At 49.8% G+C, this 14,903-nt stretch overlaps 2 protein-coding genes across 3 annotated transcripts in view; one reads left to right on the top strand and one right to left on the bottom strand.

The window, feature by feature from the left end:
* Positions 1–2,056: 2,056 nt before the first annotated feature.
* On the bottom strand, positions 2,057–6,518 carry NAIF1 (nuclear apoptosis inducing factor 1). 2 transcript variants are annotated; one of them, XR_009702127.1, is made up of 3 exons: positions 5,962–6,518; positions 3,781–4,306; positions 2,057–2,562 (listed from the first exon to the last, which is right to left on the bottom strand). XR_009702127.1 is itself a non-coding variant. In XM_061200947.1 (2 exons), the coding sequence occupies exons 1-2, from the start codon at positions 6,470–6,472 to the stop codon at positions 3,834–3,836; spliced, it is 984 nt and encodes a 327-aa protein (XP_061056930.1). In that variant the 5' UTR covers positions 6,473–6,518; the 3' UTR covers positions 2,057–3,833. The 2 variants fall into 2 exon arrangements, 1 of the variants encoding a protein (XP_061056930.1); XM_061200947.1 differs by having other exon boundaries at positions 2,057–4,306.
* A 939-nt stretch (positions 6,519–7,457) lies between these two features.
* SLC25A25 (solute carrier family 25 member 25) overlaps positions 7,458–14,903 on the top strand; it is a 34,092-nt gene continuing 26,646 nt past the window's right edge. The window contains exon 1 of the mRNA XM_061199858.1: positions 7,458–7,922. Coding sequence (XP_061055841.1) covers positions 7,668–7,922 — 255 coding nt within the window. The 5' untranslated portion in view covers positions 7,458–7,667. The remainder of the gene's footprint in view (positions 7,923–14,903) is intronic.

Genomic DNA, 14,903 nt, shown 5'->3' with positions numbered 1-14,903 from the left:
ATTGAACCCGTGCCCTCTGCAGTGGAAGTGCAGAGTCTTAACCACTGGACCACCAGGGAAGTCCTCATCATCCCCATTTTAGAACTGAGAAAACCGAGGCCCAGAAAACTTCAGAGATGCAGTGAATAAGGGGTGGAGCTGATCTCGGGCCCAAACCTGCCTGATCACAGGGGCTCTCCACGCAGAAGCACTGCCTCTCCAGACCTGCTGTACAAACTCTATTGAGTAAGAAACAGCTGGATAAAATACAGCTCACAAAGGGAATCTTTTTGAGAGACTTCCATCAAAAATGTAAAAAGTTTTGGGACTTTCTTGGTGGTCCAATGGTTAAGACTCTGCGCTTCCACTGCACGGGGTGTGGGTTCATCCCTGGTTGGGGAACTAAGATTCCACATGTCACGCGGCACGGGGAAAAAAAAAAAAAGTAAAAGGTTTCAATACTTGAAGTAGCAAGCTTCAGTGGCTTGGAGGATTTCATTTACACAAAACTCCACATTTCAGGTAGGATTCCAAATAAATCACCCCCGTATAAGTGACCATTCTCCACCAGCACCATTGAGGTACAGTGGGTTTAATTCTGTTAAACCACGCTTTTCCCTATTATATGAATAAGTGCAAAGCCTACAAAGAGTAGAAGTCACTGTGTTCCCTTTCAAGTGCCAGGAAGAACAATAACACAAGCTGCCTCTTGGGCCTTCTCATCTGACCTAGAAACTCAAGATCAGGCTCAAATCATCTTTAAGTGATTTCACATCTCACCGGCAGCAGGGTCAGAGTAGTAAAAGTTAAGAACAGCAGTTAGGGGCTTCCCTGGTGGCACAGTGGTTAAGAATCCGCCTGCCAATGCAGGCGACATGGGTTCGAGCCCTGGCCCAGAAAGATCCCACATGCTGCGGAGGAGCTAAGCCCGTGCGCCACAACTACTGAGCCTGCGCTCTAGAGCTCGCGTGCCACAACTACTGAGCCCGCGTGCCACAGCTAGTGAAGCCCACGTGCCTAGAGCCCGTGCTCCGCAACAAGTGAAGCCACCGCAATGAGAAGCCCGCGCACCGCAACAAAGAGTAGCCCCCGCTCGCCGCGACTAGAGAAACCCTGGGTACAGCAACAAAGACCCAACACAGCCAAAAATAAAAATTAAAAAATAAATTAAAAAAAAAGAACAGCGGTTAAAGAGATGGGCCACCCCAGGGCATAAGATAGCTGTGCGACTTTAGGCAAATTGTTCAACCTCTCTGATCCTCAGTGGCCTTATCTGTCAACTGAGAACAGCATTAGTACCTAATTCATGGGGCAGTTGCAAGAAGTCAATAAGGTAATGCCTATAATGCCTGGGCTCGGTAACTGTCAGTTTTTATTATCACTAAATATTGGCGAGAGTGATAACTGTGTCCAGAAAGGCTGGGCTCCCTCCAGAATGAAGGCCAATCTCAAGTGAGAATCTCTGCTTAGCAGGACTGCTCAACTGTTGAACAGAAACTCCTGAGAACCAGCCCTCCCTGGGGCATTATCCTGATTCCAGCTGAGTTTGTCTTCCAGTCTCTGAGCCAAAGTTCTTAACCTTCAGAAAATATCAGAATCACCCAGAGAACTTGTTTACCATGCATATTCTTAGAGCTCTCCCTCCAGGAGTCTCATCTAGGTTTTAGATGAGGCCAGGGATTGGTTATATTAAAAACACCCCATGTAATTCTCATCCAGAGTTTGAGACACTGCCCTAAACCAGGGGTAGGCAGCCTTTTCCGGAAAGGGCCAGAGAGTAAATACTTTCGGCTTGTGGGCCAGATGCTCTGTCACAACTACTTAACTCTGCTATTGTAGCAGAAAAACAGCCAGACATTAAGCAGAAGAAGGGGTATGGCTGTGTTCCAGTAAAACTTTATTTACAAAGACAGGTGGGGGGGCCGGATTTGACCTGTGAGCCTCTGCTCTCTGCCAGCCCCTATCTCTTCTATATATAACCAGTGAAGACACAGACATGTATATCAAAAAAAGTGATATTTCTTTAATTTAAAATTATGATCTGGAAAGAACCAGTCAGTTGAAGCGATCCAAGCTTCCTCTTTATACCCAGTTGGAACAGACACAATACTGGCTCAGATTGCCAACCCCAGAGAAAAACCAAACCAAGCTGCAAACCCTCAGGAAGTCCCCGAAGCTACCCTGATGAGGCCATCAGGCTCCATGGAGGGAGGGCACCCAGGCTGCCAGGGGCTGCTGCTTTCCAGCCACACTGAGAAGACCTTTCCTTCTGCCACCCAACTCCCTCACCAGCCTGATTCCTCTCCACTGTTCTGTAGCTGGCACTGCACATGTCCGCCACAGAGAGGATGGTGGTAAAGCAGTCACCTCCCAACCATCTTTGGGGGCATCTTCCCGTAATTGCAACAGTGGAGCCGAGCGATTCTTAACGTGCCCAGAAGGGCAGCACCTTTGTTGTTTAGCTGAGATCTGGAGCCTTGAGTTGTAACCATCGGTCACGTGTGGCCAAGGCCTCGGCAGCAAAATGGCAAACTTGGGAAATGATCGGGAAAGATGCAAGGGTCTTGGTAATTGATGGCGATTCTGAAAATGAAACAGACAAATGCCATCTGGGTAAAGTCCTTACAAATGGGGAGGAAGCATCAAGACAGAACAGGGAACACCACCTCCTTCGGCACTCCGAGGTCGGTCTGCTCTTCCCCGAGCACAGAAGTCCAAGGTCCCACTTCTTAGGTCAGTTTCAACTCTCCCACTGCATACATTCAGGGCCAATCAGGCCTTCAGAGTCACCTAACCAGTCAGTGGGAGTCTCACAAGAACACAAGGCGCTGAATACTGTGAGAAGGGAGTCCAGGGTGTGATGCTGAGCAGGCTGTTTTCTGCACTGAGTTTTGGAAATGCACAGTCAGTAGAGAGGAGAGGAGGCAGGGCGTGGCCAGAGCTGCCCTCGGAAGCCTTCCCAGAGGGGTTCATGAACAGAATAAATACAACTGGCTTGCAGCAAGCCTTCTGGAAGAAGCCAACAGGTCGCCTCAGACCCACTGCAGTGGGGCAGTAAGTAAAATTTACGGCACCCAAAGCCTGATGCTTGACCTGAGTCAAAAGCTGTTGGGACAAACCACCAAAGGGCTGCCCGGGGACGCAGTGGAAGACCAGATGGCGCCCAAGCTGTCCCCACCACACACAGAATTCCTGAGCCCGACGGGCTGCAGCCTGGGTGTACTGCAGGGGCAGCCCAGGGCACTAACAGGGCCCCTGCTGTGCCCGGGTGCAATGGGATGGGGGGACAGCACGGCACTAACTAGAGTCCCCTGAGAACTGAGGCACAGTGAGAAGGAGAAAAGGGTGGGGTTTCCTCCTCAGGCCCAGCTGTCACTCTGCCTCCCAAGGGGAGGAAGAAGATATTTTTGTGCTACTGCCAGCACCACTGATGTTATCTTACTCCAAAGGATGGCACCTGGGCGGGGGGCGGGTATTTCCACACAGACCCCCAAGCTGTGAGATGGTCCCCAGTGAGGGCCGACAGATGTCCTAGTCCAAGTCTGGGTCATGTCACAAGCCCTGGCTCATGACAACATGGGTCCCATCACCAGCACCTGACCCCCACCTATCCAATCTTCAGGTTCTTAGCAGGACAGCTCAAGGGGTAGGGGGAAGAGAGTTTGGGTCCCAGGAACCCAACAAATTCTTCTTCCCAGTCTCTTTCATTTCTTGGAAACAGTGGACCCCTAAATGTCTATCAAACTGGGAGCCGTCCACATGGCCAGGCCTAGACTGAGGCCAACCATACAAGCCACTTACAAGACCACGTGGTGTCATCCATTCACAGCGGAAGGCTGGCTCGACCCCTGCCCTCACTGGATGATGCTGTCTGGCTGCCCATTCTGGGCCACCTGTCCAGGGTCGGAGGCAGTGGTGGGGTTGGGCATGTTGCTCTGCAGGTAGCGGCGGAAATCTTTGATCATGGGCCGGAGGACCTGGATGAGGACACTCAGGGCCGCCTGGGTGCCCTCCATGGCCTGAGCCTGGCGCTCTTGGGCACAGGCCTGCACCTCCTGGGAGCGACGGATCATCTGTAGCAAGTCATTCTGCTGCTCCAGGTGCTGGGCAATCTCCTTCACATGCAGGTTGGTGACCCGCTGCTCCTGGATCAGCTTGGCTGAGTTGAGGGCTATGCGGCTCTTGAGCGCCTGCGGCTTGACTGAGGTGTCGGCATGCTGGGCCATCATCTCCACGGCGGTCTCCGCTGGCAGGGGTGGGGGGGCCTCGGCCGTGCAGTACTCTACCACTCCCTCCTCCAGCGTGTGATAGGCAGTCTCTGCGGGGACTGTGGGGAAGAAAGAGCAAAGGCAGTGGCAGGTCACCTTCTAGAAAGAGTGAGGCTGGCCATGTGGGGTGGGGAGGATGCCATTAAGCCCTCCCCTGGCTTTACAGCCTTTCATATATAAATCTAGAATCTAAGGGGTTTAGAATCTTAATTTACTTAATAACCAAAGGGCCAGCCCCAGATCTGGCAAAAGCAAAGATGCTAATAGTAAGACTAGCAAAAAATGTAGAGCACCTACTATGTGCTAACCCTTTGCACTCATTAGCTCCATGAATCCTCATAATGACACCAAGAGGTAGATACTGTCACATTCATTTTCAGAGAGAAGGAGGTAGACTCAGAAACATGGAATGACTTGCCTAAGGTCAGCTGATTCATCAGGTCCGGGAAGAAATGCAGGTCTCCCCCCAATACCAGAGTCCAATGTGTTCATAATCACCCCACTGAGCTGCTTCTGGCTAATAAAGGCAGGGCCACATGCTCCCCAAAGTGCCCCACTGGTCCAGCCTCCTTCAGTGCTTTCTTGACTTCCATGTCTTTTACGGCCAAGCAGAAAAGGAGGTGGGAGTGGGAAGGCAGTAGCTAAAGTGCCCAATAAATGCCTCCCTGTCTCCTTGACCACCTTGGTCAATGGAATACCTAAAGATCCTTCCTCTTCCAGAATAGCAACTGATTTAGACCAGTGTTTGATCCCCTCTCCCACCTCCATATCCTTGAGAAATATGACACTGTGGGGTTATGGCACTCACACACACACACACACCCAATGCCCCCAAGCCCCATTGAGAATCACTGATCGAAACAGTTCCCAGCCCATCACAGAGAGCACTTAACAGTCATTGCTGCAAACCTTTATCTGAACTAAAAAGTCCAACCAACCAGTTTCGTTGTCATTCATAGCCGAGAACCTTTGAAGCCATTCTAGCTGGACTGTTTGGGCCTCCAAGCATGTGGGAAAGGTCAGTCTTCTCCACCCTTTAATGTCAACATCCACTGTGTGCCCCCAACCCCACCAGGAAGCCCCCTTTCTCTTCTGAGTCCTTAGGTTCTCCCAACTGACAGGGCAGTTATTCATGTATTCGTCTTAACTGTCCTACTAGAATATAACCGGCCTATCTCTTAGACACTTTGGTAATCCCAGTGCCGAGCCCAGGGTTTGGCACAGAATCGCCCTAATGGTTGATGAGTGAACAGAAGGGTAGATTAACACCTGGAACCATGAGGTTCCTCAGCAGTGCCTGATGAATGTTCACCACACTGAAAACCAGAATGTCTTTGTCCAGAATCGATGTCCACCTACCTATTCATTCAACAAATATGTCCTGACTGCCTGCTAGGTGCTAGGCCCTGTGTTAAGTCCTGTGGAGATATAAACATGGTCTCTGTCTTCAAGGACCACAAAGTTCAGTCATGGACATGAATGGTGGCAAAACAGTGGAGAGCAAGCCAGCCCGTCAGAAGTCCAGACTGCGTGCTGAGGAAGTCCCAGAGAGAACAGGATCATTTCTGTCTGGGGATCTCTTGGAAGGCCTCATGGTCTTCCAAGACTCCCATCTGACCTTTGACCCTTGGCAGCCAACCTTCCCTGGGCTGCCCCAGCTCTTGCTGGCCCTTCCCATTTAGGCACGCCGGACTGGGTGGGAGAGGTCACTCACTCTGTGTCAGGGTGACCGTGGCTGCGGCTGCAGTAGCCGTGGGTCCAAGGGCCACGGGGTGGATCTCTGTGGTACTGGGCAGGCTGATGATGGTGGCCTCACCCAGCAGGTTGCAGATGCGCTGTTGCATGGGGGTGAGCAGTACGGGGGCTACAGCTGGGCCACCAGCGCCACTGCCACAACCTGTCCCAGGCCCACCAGCTCCGTCTTCCTCAGTGGGCCCTGGGGCCTCGCCACCCTCCACAGCCGCCCGGACCTGGGCAACCTTGCGACGGACCTCGGTCTTGAGGTCAGACCACTTCTTCTTGACCTCAGGCAGCTCCCTGCGGCAGGTGGCCACGGCATTGACCCTTCTCAGGATGCCATGCCATGCCGCGCTCTTGGCAGCCAGAGGGACCCCAGCGTTGAAGTGGTTCACCAGCAGGTGCTTCTTCAGTTCCAACTCCTCCACGATGATCTCCACCTCTCGCTCAGAAAAGTTCATCTTCCTTTTCTTGGCTGGGACGGCCATGGCCTCTCCCCACCTTGCTTTTTAAAGAAACTATAATTCCCTAACTGCCCCAATTCCCCTTCTCGCCTTCCTCAGCCTTGCTCCTCACCCACCCCCCCCTACAGGGGATAGGCCGGCCTTGTCCAAGGCCAAGTACCAGGCCTCTGGTAACCCCCCTTGCTACGCAAAGTGCGTAGGGCCCAGCCCCGACCGGCCCAGCTGCTGCCAGCCAGCTGCGTAATGGCTTCCTGAATCTGCCTCTTCCGCCGGGATGTGCGGAGATCCGCCCACTTCCCCTCTTCCCACCTCCCAGCCCTTCTCCAGGGGGACCCGCCCTCCCAGTTGGTCGCGGCTCAGATAGCACGTCGATCACTGGTTCTTTCGATCTGTCGCTCAGCTAAAGAGCATGCCTACTTACTGGAATTGGCCTGATCATTGGTCTAAAGGTGTGTCTGTCGCTACAGAGCGCTCCACCCAACCTAGCCTTTACTCACTTCCATTGGAAAGTCGTCCTGTCGTTCAATCATCAGTATTACGACTTTTACGCCGTTAAATTCAGCTATTTTATTGGTGGTTTTAGAGAGTTAGATTACCAAAACCCGGCTTCCTGAGGATTCCTAGTGCTTTCGGTCTTGAGCCGTTAGCCATTTAATTTTCAGTTCCACCCAATGGCGCAAACTCTGCCTTGCAACCGCAGCTCACAGTTGCTCCTCACGCAGATGCTACTTCCCACCGGAGATTGCGATCTCTCCTTACACGACGGCCCCTCCCATCCTTACGATTTCGCCGTCTAAACAGCGTTTCTCAATGGAAATAGGACGCGGGGCCTTCCGCCTGCCAATCACATGACTTCTGCCTATCGCACCGTGATTTCCTCTCTCCGGCCCGGCTCAGCCAATCCCCGCCTCCCTCAGTTTGAATGGCCCCAGGCTGAGCCGGGATCGCCCCGCCCTCTCCATTGATTCGGGTAGTTAAGGGCTGCGTGGGCAGTCCTCGGTGGGAGGTTCCGCCCCTCCGGGTGGCCCTCCGGGTCTGTGACTGGTCGGCGTCGTGCCTGGGGGCACCGCCATCCAGGCGGCGCGCGGCGGGGCGGGGCTCCCGGAAGCTGCCCATCCCGCCAGCTTGCCGGCACCTCGGAGCCCGCGCTAGTGGACTGAGGACACCGGCGTGTCTTCCGCGCTCTCCCCGCCGGCCCGTCACCCCTGCCTCACGCCCGATGGTGAGCAGTGTGTTGTGCCGCTGCGTGGCTTCCCCGCCGCCGGACGCCGCCGCCACCGCCTCGTCGTCCGCCTCATCGCCGGCGTCCGTGGACCCTTGCGGCGGCGCCGTCTGCGGGGGCCCGGACCACCGGCTGCGCCTTTGGAGCCTTTTCCAGACTCTCGACGTCAACCGCGACGGCGGCCTGTGTGTCAACGACCTGGCCGTGGGACTTCGGCGCCTGGGACTGCACCGCACAGAGGGCGAGCTCCAGGTGGGCAACACGCACCGTCCGCCTGGGCGGGGAGGGGACCCCTTCGCGCCCCCTCACCTCCGGGAGGTCCAGGTGACAGCCCTGGTCTGCACGACCGGCTTCTTTGGCAGTACCTTGGAGCTTGGCAGGCTTGGGGGACGGCCTCTCGGACTGGCTGGGACCTCCTGAGTGACAGACGGACACCCCATTTATGCCGTGTGGGGAGTAGAGCTCCTTCTTGGCTTCTGTGGGCGCTTGGGCCAGGGGGAAAGTCTCTCCCTGGGTACAGGTGGGCACCTTCTGGGCATTCTGATGATAGAAAAGCCCCTTTTTGCTGGGGCTTTCCCCAAAGTAGGAGGCCAAGTCTCAAGAGTCCGGCTTATGTCACCTTCTGACCTCAGGACTAAGCTTTGATGCTCCCCTCTACCCATCATTAATGGTTTCATCCATCCTCCTCCGGGAGCACCCCTCCCTCCCCTCTCATTTCCATGCCAGTGGTGGGCCCTGATCTGGTTCCTCTCAGAAGCATGTGGGAGTTGGAAAAAATGGGAACTGAGGTTTCAGGCAGATCGTGACATGTGGGTGGTGAGAACTGACAGTTCTCATGGGTTAGACTCATCCCCATTGACATGCCTATCCAGAAAATGGGATCGTGATCTCTTACAGGGTTGCAGATTAGAATGAAAGAATCTAGGGGAAAATTCTTCGTAAAAGTGAAAGTGTGGCCCACCTAGGAGGGGATTTTGTTCCCCTTGTTCTGGAGTGGGCACCTGGCCAAGGGGGAAGAGGGGACAGAGATGTGCTGTCCTTTCTGTATAAAAACCTCAAGCAGAGGCTGTTTCTTCCCCTTCTGTCTCTCATGGTATGTTTTCCTATCTGACTTTGTAGCTGTAGCTGACCTTTTCCAAGTATTTTATTTATTGTGGCTTAGCCTGATTTATAACCTGGAGGAAGACTACTGAGTATTTTAAGTAAATTGTTTCTCTTCTAAGTTAGTTCCTTTGGTCCATTTGTACATACCACAATTACAGAATCTCATAGCTAAGTGTGAAAAAAATTTTTGGTAAAACGGCAGTGAGTTAAACCAATTAGTTTGTTGGGTAGGTGTACATAAAATTTTTAACTCATGTCCAGAATATCTTGGATCAACATCCAAGCTATTTAACCTACTTAGGATAAGCCTAGGAAGACCAAGGTTAACACTGTGCAAGGTAGAATCATTGGGTTAAGTCCAACAGGCTTAGAGACAAGTTTTTTTTAAAATCTTTTCAAGTGAGTTTTACACAAAATGGTGTTGTGAGCTGGATATTTTCCAATCCATAACTGATGAATAAGTCACTTGGAAAGATAGGATGGCTAAACTCAGAGGGTCTGTGTCTTATGGGCTTAGGGAGGTGTGGGCCTAGGAGAGCCTTTCTGCTTTTATGAACCTACCCACCTGGCATATGCCACCAGGCGCATCGAGGGCTCTTGGCTACGGGAGTGTATTCAGTGTTTATACCATGCTTTGTGCCTCACCTGGAGTCACAGTGTTTTTCAGTTCATGGCACATCTGATACTGATCCTAATCCATTTTTTTGGCAGTAAATTTCTAAGGGCAAATAAGGAGAAAGTGATCATTTTTCTTTCCAGTATTGAAAGGAAACCTTTTAGATTAACCAAAGGGAGCCTAGCCCGTCAGGGTCACATTGGCTCTAAAATCTTTAACTCTGTGACTAAGTTCTATCATCTGAAACAATTCTTTTTTATCCTTTCGGTGTATGGATTTAGTATGGACTACTTCTACTTTCAGCTTATGAATGTGAAATTATACAGCTTTGAGAGATTGAGAATGATCCATTTTATTTGTTTGTTACCTGTGGCGGAGCACAGGCTAGTCTGTGGCGAATGGTTTAAGTATTAGAGAGAGAACCTGCCTTTTTGTGAATAGCTGGGCAACAGGAAGACACCCTGCCTCACGAACCCCATACCACTTCCTGTTGCCATAGTATCAGTATTAGCAACATGCAGAAAAAGTAGTGCTGCAGTTTTGCAGAAGTAGCAAAGGCAAAAGAGAATTTGGGGGCCCTTCAGTTCAAAATGGGTTATCTGCCATGGGAATAGGCATTGAAAAACACAACATCAAACTTCAGTAGCTGCTTCATGTAACCCACAGGACATGTCTGAGGAGCTAGGGTTTGCACAGGAATCAGCTGTGAGGGCTTATCAGTGGGTGATGGGTGAACCAAGGCCTTGTGACTACACAAAGCCTCCCAGTAGCTAACCACCACTGGGTCAAGTTTTCTTTAGAAAAGAACCAGCAATTTTTGGCATCTGCCTTTGTTTCAGAAGAAATTGGGACAGTCGAGAAAAATTTACTTAAAATGGCAGTGGGCAGAGAAACCAATGGCAGCCAGCCAGAGAAATTTTCTTTGTAAAGGGCGTGTGAGCAAGAAGCCTGTCCTGGGACAAAAGAAGGGAAGAGTTTATTAAAGACAGAAAAAAGATGATGACAACAGTAGCAACTTTAGGAGATGAGACTTCAGCTAGAGCTAATTATAGCATTGCCTATTTAAGGCATTTTCGTGTGACTAAACAAAATCTCTGTCTGAAAACAAATTTAAAACATAGGTTAGAACTCAGGCAGCCAATTAGGGAAAGAACACAAGCTGTGTTACATGTCAGCAGTTGTTCCTTCAGCTGAGGCTTGTGGGGCTCTCCTAAGGGGCTGGTGTTTGATGCAGGTGAGGATTCTAGAAGATGGAGGGGTTGAGGCTGCATATGCGCCATCTAGTTTGAGCCTCACAAACTGGGCTTTGGGGAGAACTTGAGGAGCAATCCTTTTAGAACCACATCAGTTATTCCCAAAATAGGTTTCAGGATTATCCAGAGATTATCCTGTCAAAAATGAGAATCTGCCCTGCCCTAATTCTCTCCTTGACCAGAGCAGTGTATAGGAGGCAGTCTCCTCCTGTTGACCTGAAATAATCGAATGGAAGGTCATTAATATCAAGTCGGTATTGCTTAATCAGACAGTACTGTTGAACTCTATACCTTTTCAGTGTTTGGCCATTTGTGGGGCAGGTATTTGCATAAGTAGCTGGACTTAGGTAAGACAGTCTACAGAAAAAGAGCCTTTTCCGTAGAAAAGGGGCAAGCGTAATTTGGTATAATAGAATGACACATTAGAAAAAGAAAAATGCTCTTTGCAGACTGGATTGAGTTCACATATTAAACTGATTGTGTTGCATTGTAAAATTCCTGGCTTGGAGGAATTATCATCAAGTCAACTAGAGGATATTTTAAAAAATTAGTTGATATCTGGACTTCCCTGGTGGTCCAGTGGGTAAGACTCCACACTCCCAATGCAGGGGGCCAGGGTTCGATCCCTGGTTAGGGAACTAGATCCCACGTGCATGCCGCAACTAAAAGATCCCGCATACTGCAACTAAGAAGTCTGCATGCCACAACTAAGAATCCCGCATGCCACAACGAGGATCCCGCATGCTGCAACTAAGACCCGGCGCAACCAAAATAACTAATAAATAAATATTTTTTTAAAAATTAGTTGATATCTGGAAAGGTGGAGCCAAGTACCCTGATCCTAAGACTGAGTAATAAATAAGAATATACCAGAGTGGGCCTAATCTGGACCTTCAGTGGATGAATTCCTTTGATGTTCAAAGAGCCATCAATTGTTGAAGCCTCACAGAAACCACAGGGGAATGAGAAGAACAAATATTTTGCTGGTGTTCATTTCTAGTCCAGCTGAGTACACAGCCGCGGGATGAATTCAGTGAACAAAACTGTACTCAGAGAGGACTAGTCTCATTAAACTAAATCTGAGCAGACTTTTCATCTGTTAACCATTTCTTCTACCGGTGTGAATTTGGCAGAACCGAAGAATTTAGTCTCGGACGGGTCACTGACCATCATAGGCCAGCCTCCCACCCAGTGTGGGAGGCATTCCTCCTGTAGCATCCTTCACAGAGGGTCACCCAGCCCATTCCTTTGTGGACCTCGTCGGGGCCCTTGTGAGTTCTTTCTTAGATCAGACGGAAGTCCGTCTGCTTGCATCTGCTACCCATTTGCCCCAAGGGTACCTTCAGGAACAGCCCAGAAACGTGATCCAAGGGTCCTTGAAAACAGCTGTCTTATCTGAAAACAGCTGTCCCCCTGTAATCTCTGCTGCTGCTCAAAGCAGTAGATTTCACCGTGCACTTCTTCCATGGTATGCTGTCCACACTCCATGGTCCCTTCCCTGAGGCAGTGTGCCCTGGAGTTAAGACTACAGATTTTCCCTGGGAACATTACACAAAGTGAAGGAAGCCAGTCACAAAAGACCGTATATATTACATGATCCATTTTCTATGAAAGTCCAGAATAGGGAAAGCTGTAGAGACAGAAAGTAGATTAATGGTTGCCTTGGCCTGGGAGCAGAGGGGAACGGAGAGCTAGGAAGGGGATAACTAATAATTGGTCTGGGGTTTCTTTTTTTTTGGGGGGGGGGTCTTTTTTTTTTTTTAATTTATTTATTTTATTTATTTATTTTCGGCCGTGTTGGGTCTTCGTTGCTGCGTGCGGGCTTTCTCTAGTTGCGGCGAGCGGGGGGCTGCCCTTCATTGCGGTGCGTGGGCTTCTCATCATGGTGGCTTCTCTTGTTGCGGAGCACGGGCTCTAGGCACGCAGGCTTCAGTAGTTGTGGCGCACAGGCTTAGTTGCTCCGCGGCGTGTGGGATCTTCCCGGACCAGGGCTCGAACCCGTGTCCCCTGCGTTGGCAGGCGGATTCTTAACCACTGTGCCACCAGGGAAGCCCAAGGGTTCTTTTTGAGGTGATGAAAATGGTCTAAAATTGACCATGATGGTGGTTGCACATATCTATGAATATACTAAAAGCCATCAAATTGTACACTCAAATGGGTGATTTGTATGGTATGCAAATTATATCTCAGTAAGACTTCTTTAAATAACCCAGTACAGGCTTTGTGGTATAAACCTGGGTTCAAGTATTGTCTGTGCTGCTTGTGAGCTGTGTGACCTTGAGCAAGTTACCCAGCCTCTCCAAGTCTTATCAGCCTCCTTATCCTGGTGGTAGGAATACCTACTTCAGTGGGTTTTTGTGGGATTGAATTAGAAGAAGTACATAAAGAACCTGGGACAGGGTTCAATACAAAGTGACTTTTTCCCCCATCGAGTCTGAAAATAAGATGCCCACAGTTGGTCGTATCCTCTACATTTTTTTCTTAGGTTGCTAAGGTGAAAAGTGGACTAGAAAGAAGGAGAAGGTCTGGGGGATGTGGGTGATAAAGGGTGTGTCAGTAATAAAGGGTGTGTAGCACCCAGGGAGAGCACAGTCTCCTGTCAGCTGACAGGGCTGCGGAAAGCCTGGGCCCTATAGCTTTTAGGAAGATTAAAACAGAAAAAAAAAAAAAAGAAAAGAAAAAGAAACCCCAGTGGCAGGAGATTTCTAAGAAGTGGTCATGTCACTCTACACCCAATGATGTCTTTGGCCCAAATGTTTCCCTGGATAGAAATGGGCCCCCTTGAGCACCGCTCTTGTCAGCCTGTTGCCCGTTTCATGAGCCATAGATGGTCTTTTCTCAAATATGGAGTTCACTTTGAGGTTGTGAAAATGGAAGCTTCAAGTAGAGCTTAATTAAAACCTTTGGAGATTATGTCACTCACCTCGTTAGTGTGTAGAAGTGGGACTGAGGCTGGTTGAAAGCAAAGGCAGTGGCAGAACCCAAGATTTGGACTCTGCCCAATTTAGCGCAACATACACTGCCTCCTTCCTTCCGTGGCTGGAGGTACTTAACTAATCCTTAAAAGTTTGAGGCCTGGGCTTCCCTGGTGGCGCAGTGGTTAAGAGTCCGCCTGCCAATGCAGGGGACACGGATTCGATCACTGGCCCGGGAAGATCCCACATGCCGTGGAACAACTAAGCCCGTGTGCCACAACTACTGAAGCCTGCGTGCCTAGAGCCCGTGCTGCACAACAAGAGAAGCCACGACAATGAGAAGTCCGTGCACTTCAACGAAGAGTAGCCCCTGCTCACCGCAAAAAAAAGAAAAGGCCGTGCACAGCAACGAAGCCCCAACACAGCCAAAAATAAATAAATAAATAATAATAATAATAATAATATAAAAACTTTGAGACCTTTATTTTCACAGTTTGTGACAAGGAAGTATGTGTGCCATGACACCAGCTGAGCGTTTTAAGACCCCCCCGATGGTGCTCAGGAAGCAGGGCCTGAAATGATAGGTATGCTCTGGGCTATAAAAGACTCAACACAATACCTAAAAAAAGAATTTGTTGTCTTAAAGTGCGCCTTCCTTTAAAATAAATGAATAACAAAGGTAGGACAGAAGGAGCTTCTTATCTGCTTTAAACTCTTGGCCGGGAAGCTTGAAAAGGAGGTGAGTCATGGCTTATTTTCCCAGGGTCCAGGGGAAACTGGAGCGGGTGGCTGTCCCTGTTTCTGCTGCTGCTTTGTGAAGCTTTCCACATTCCATCTACCCTTGGCCTCGTGCCTCCTTTCCTCCAGCCCTCCCTCCTCCTGGGCTGGAGTCTGATGTGACTCTTCTTACCAAACACAGGGAAAACCACCTCCATTGTGTGAGAAAACTCGCAAAAAAAAAAAAAAAAAAAAAAATTGAAATGCCAGTGATGGAAAAAAAGGGGAAAAAAAGGGCAGAGAATGGTTTAGATCACCCAGAATAAGCACAAAGTGTTGAATCCTTGTCTTTGGTCTGACACAGTTGAAGAGTCCTGTTGGTTAAAACCAACCCGCTACTGTGCCCACCTTCACCATCCTGTTGGCCTTTCCCCACCATTGCTTCTGGTTAAATGACTTGTCCAGGGTCTTACAGAAGCAGTACAGGGAGAGATTACATTCTTATAAAAGCCTTTAGTGATGCATTTATGGACATGGTTAACTTTTTTCCTTTTTTCCTTTATGTCTTGGTTGTATTTTTTTGCTAGAGTCTCTTCTTTAACCTATATAAGCAGTAAAGATAGGATCT

The sequence above is a fragment of the Eubalaena glacialis genome, chromosome 9 (genome assembly GCF_028564815.1).
Source record: "Eubalaena glacialis isolate mEubGla1 chromosome 9, mEubGla1.1.hap2.+ XY, whole genome shotgun sequence".
Classification (NCBI taxonomy): domain Eukaryota; kingdom Metazoa; phylum Chordata; class Mammalia; order Artiodactyla; family Balaenidae; genus Eubalaena; species Eubalaena glacialis.
This window is presented reverse-complemented; position numbering and strand designations above follow the sequence as displayed.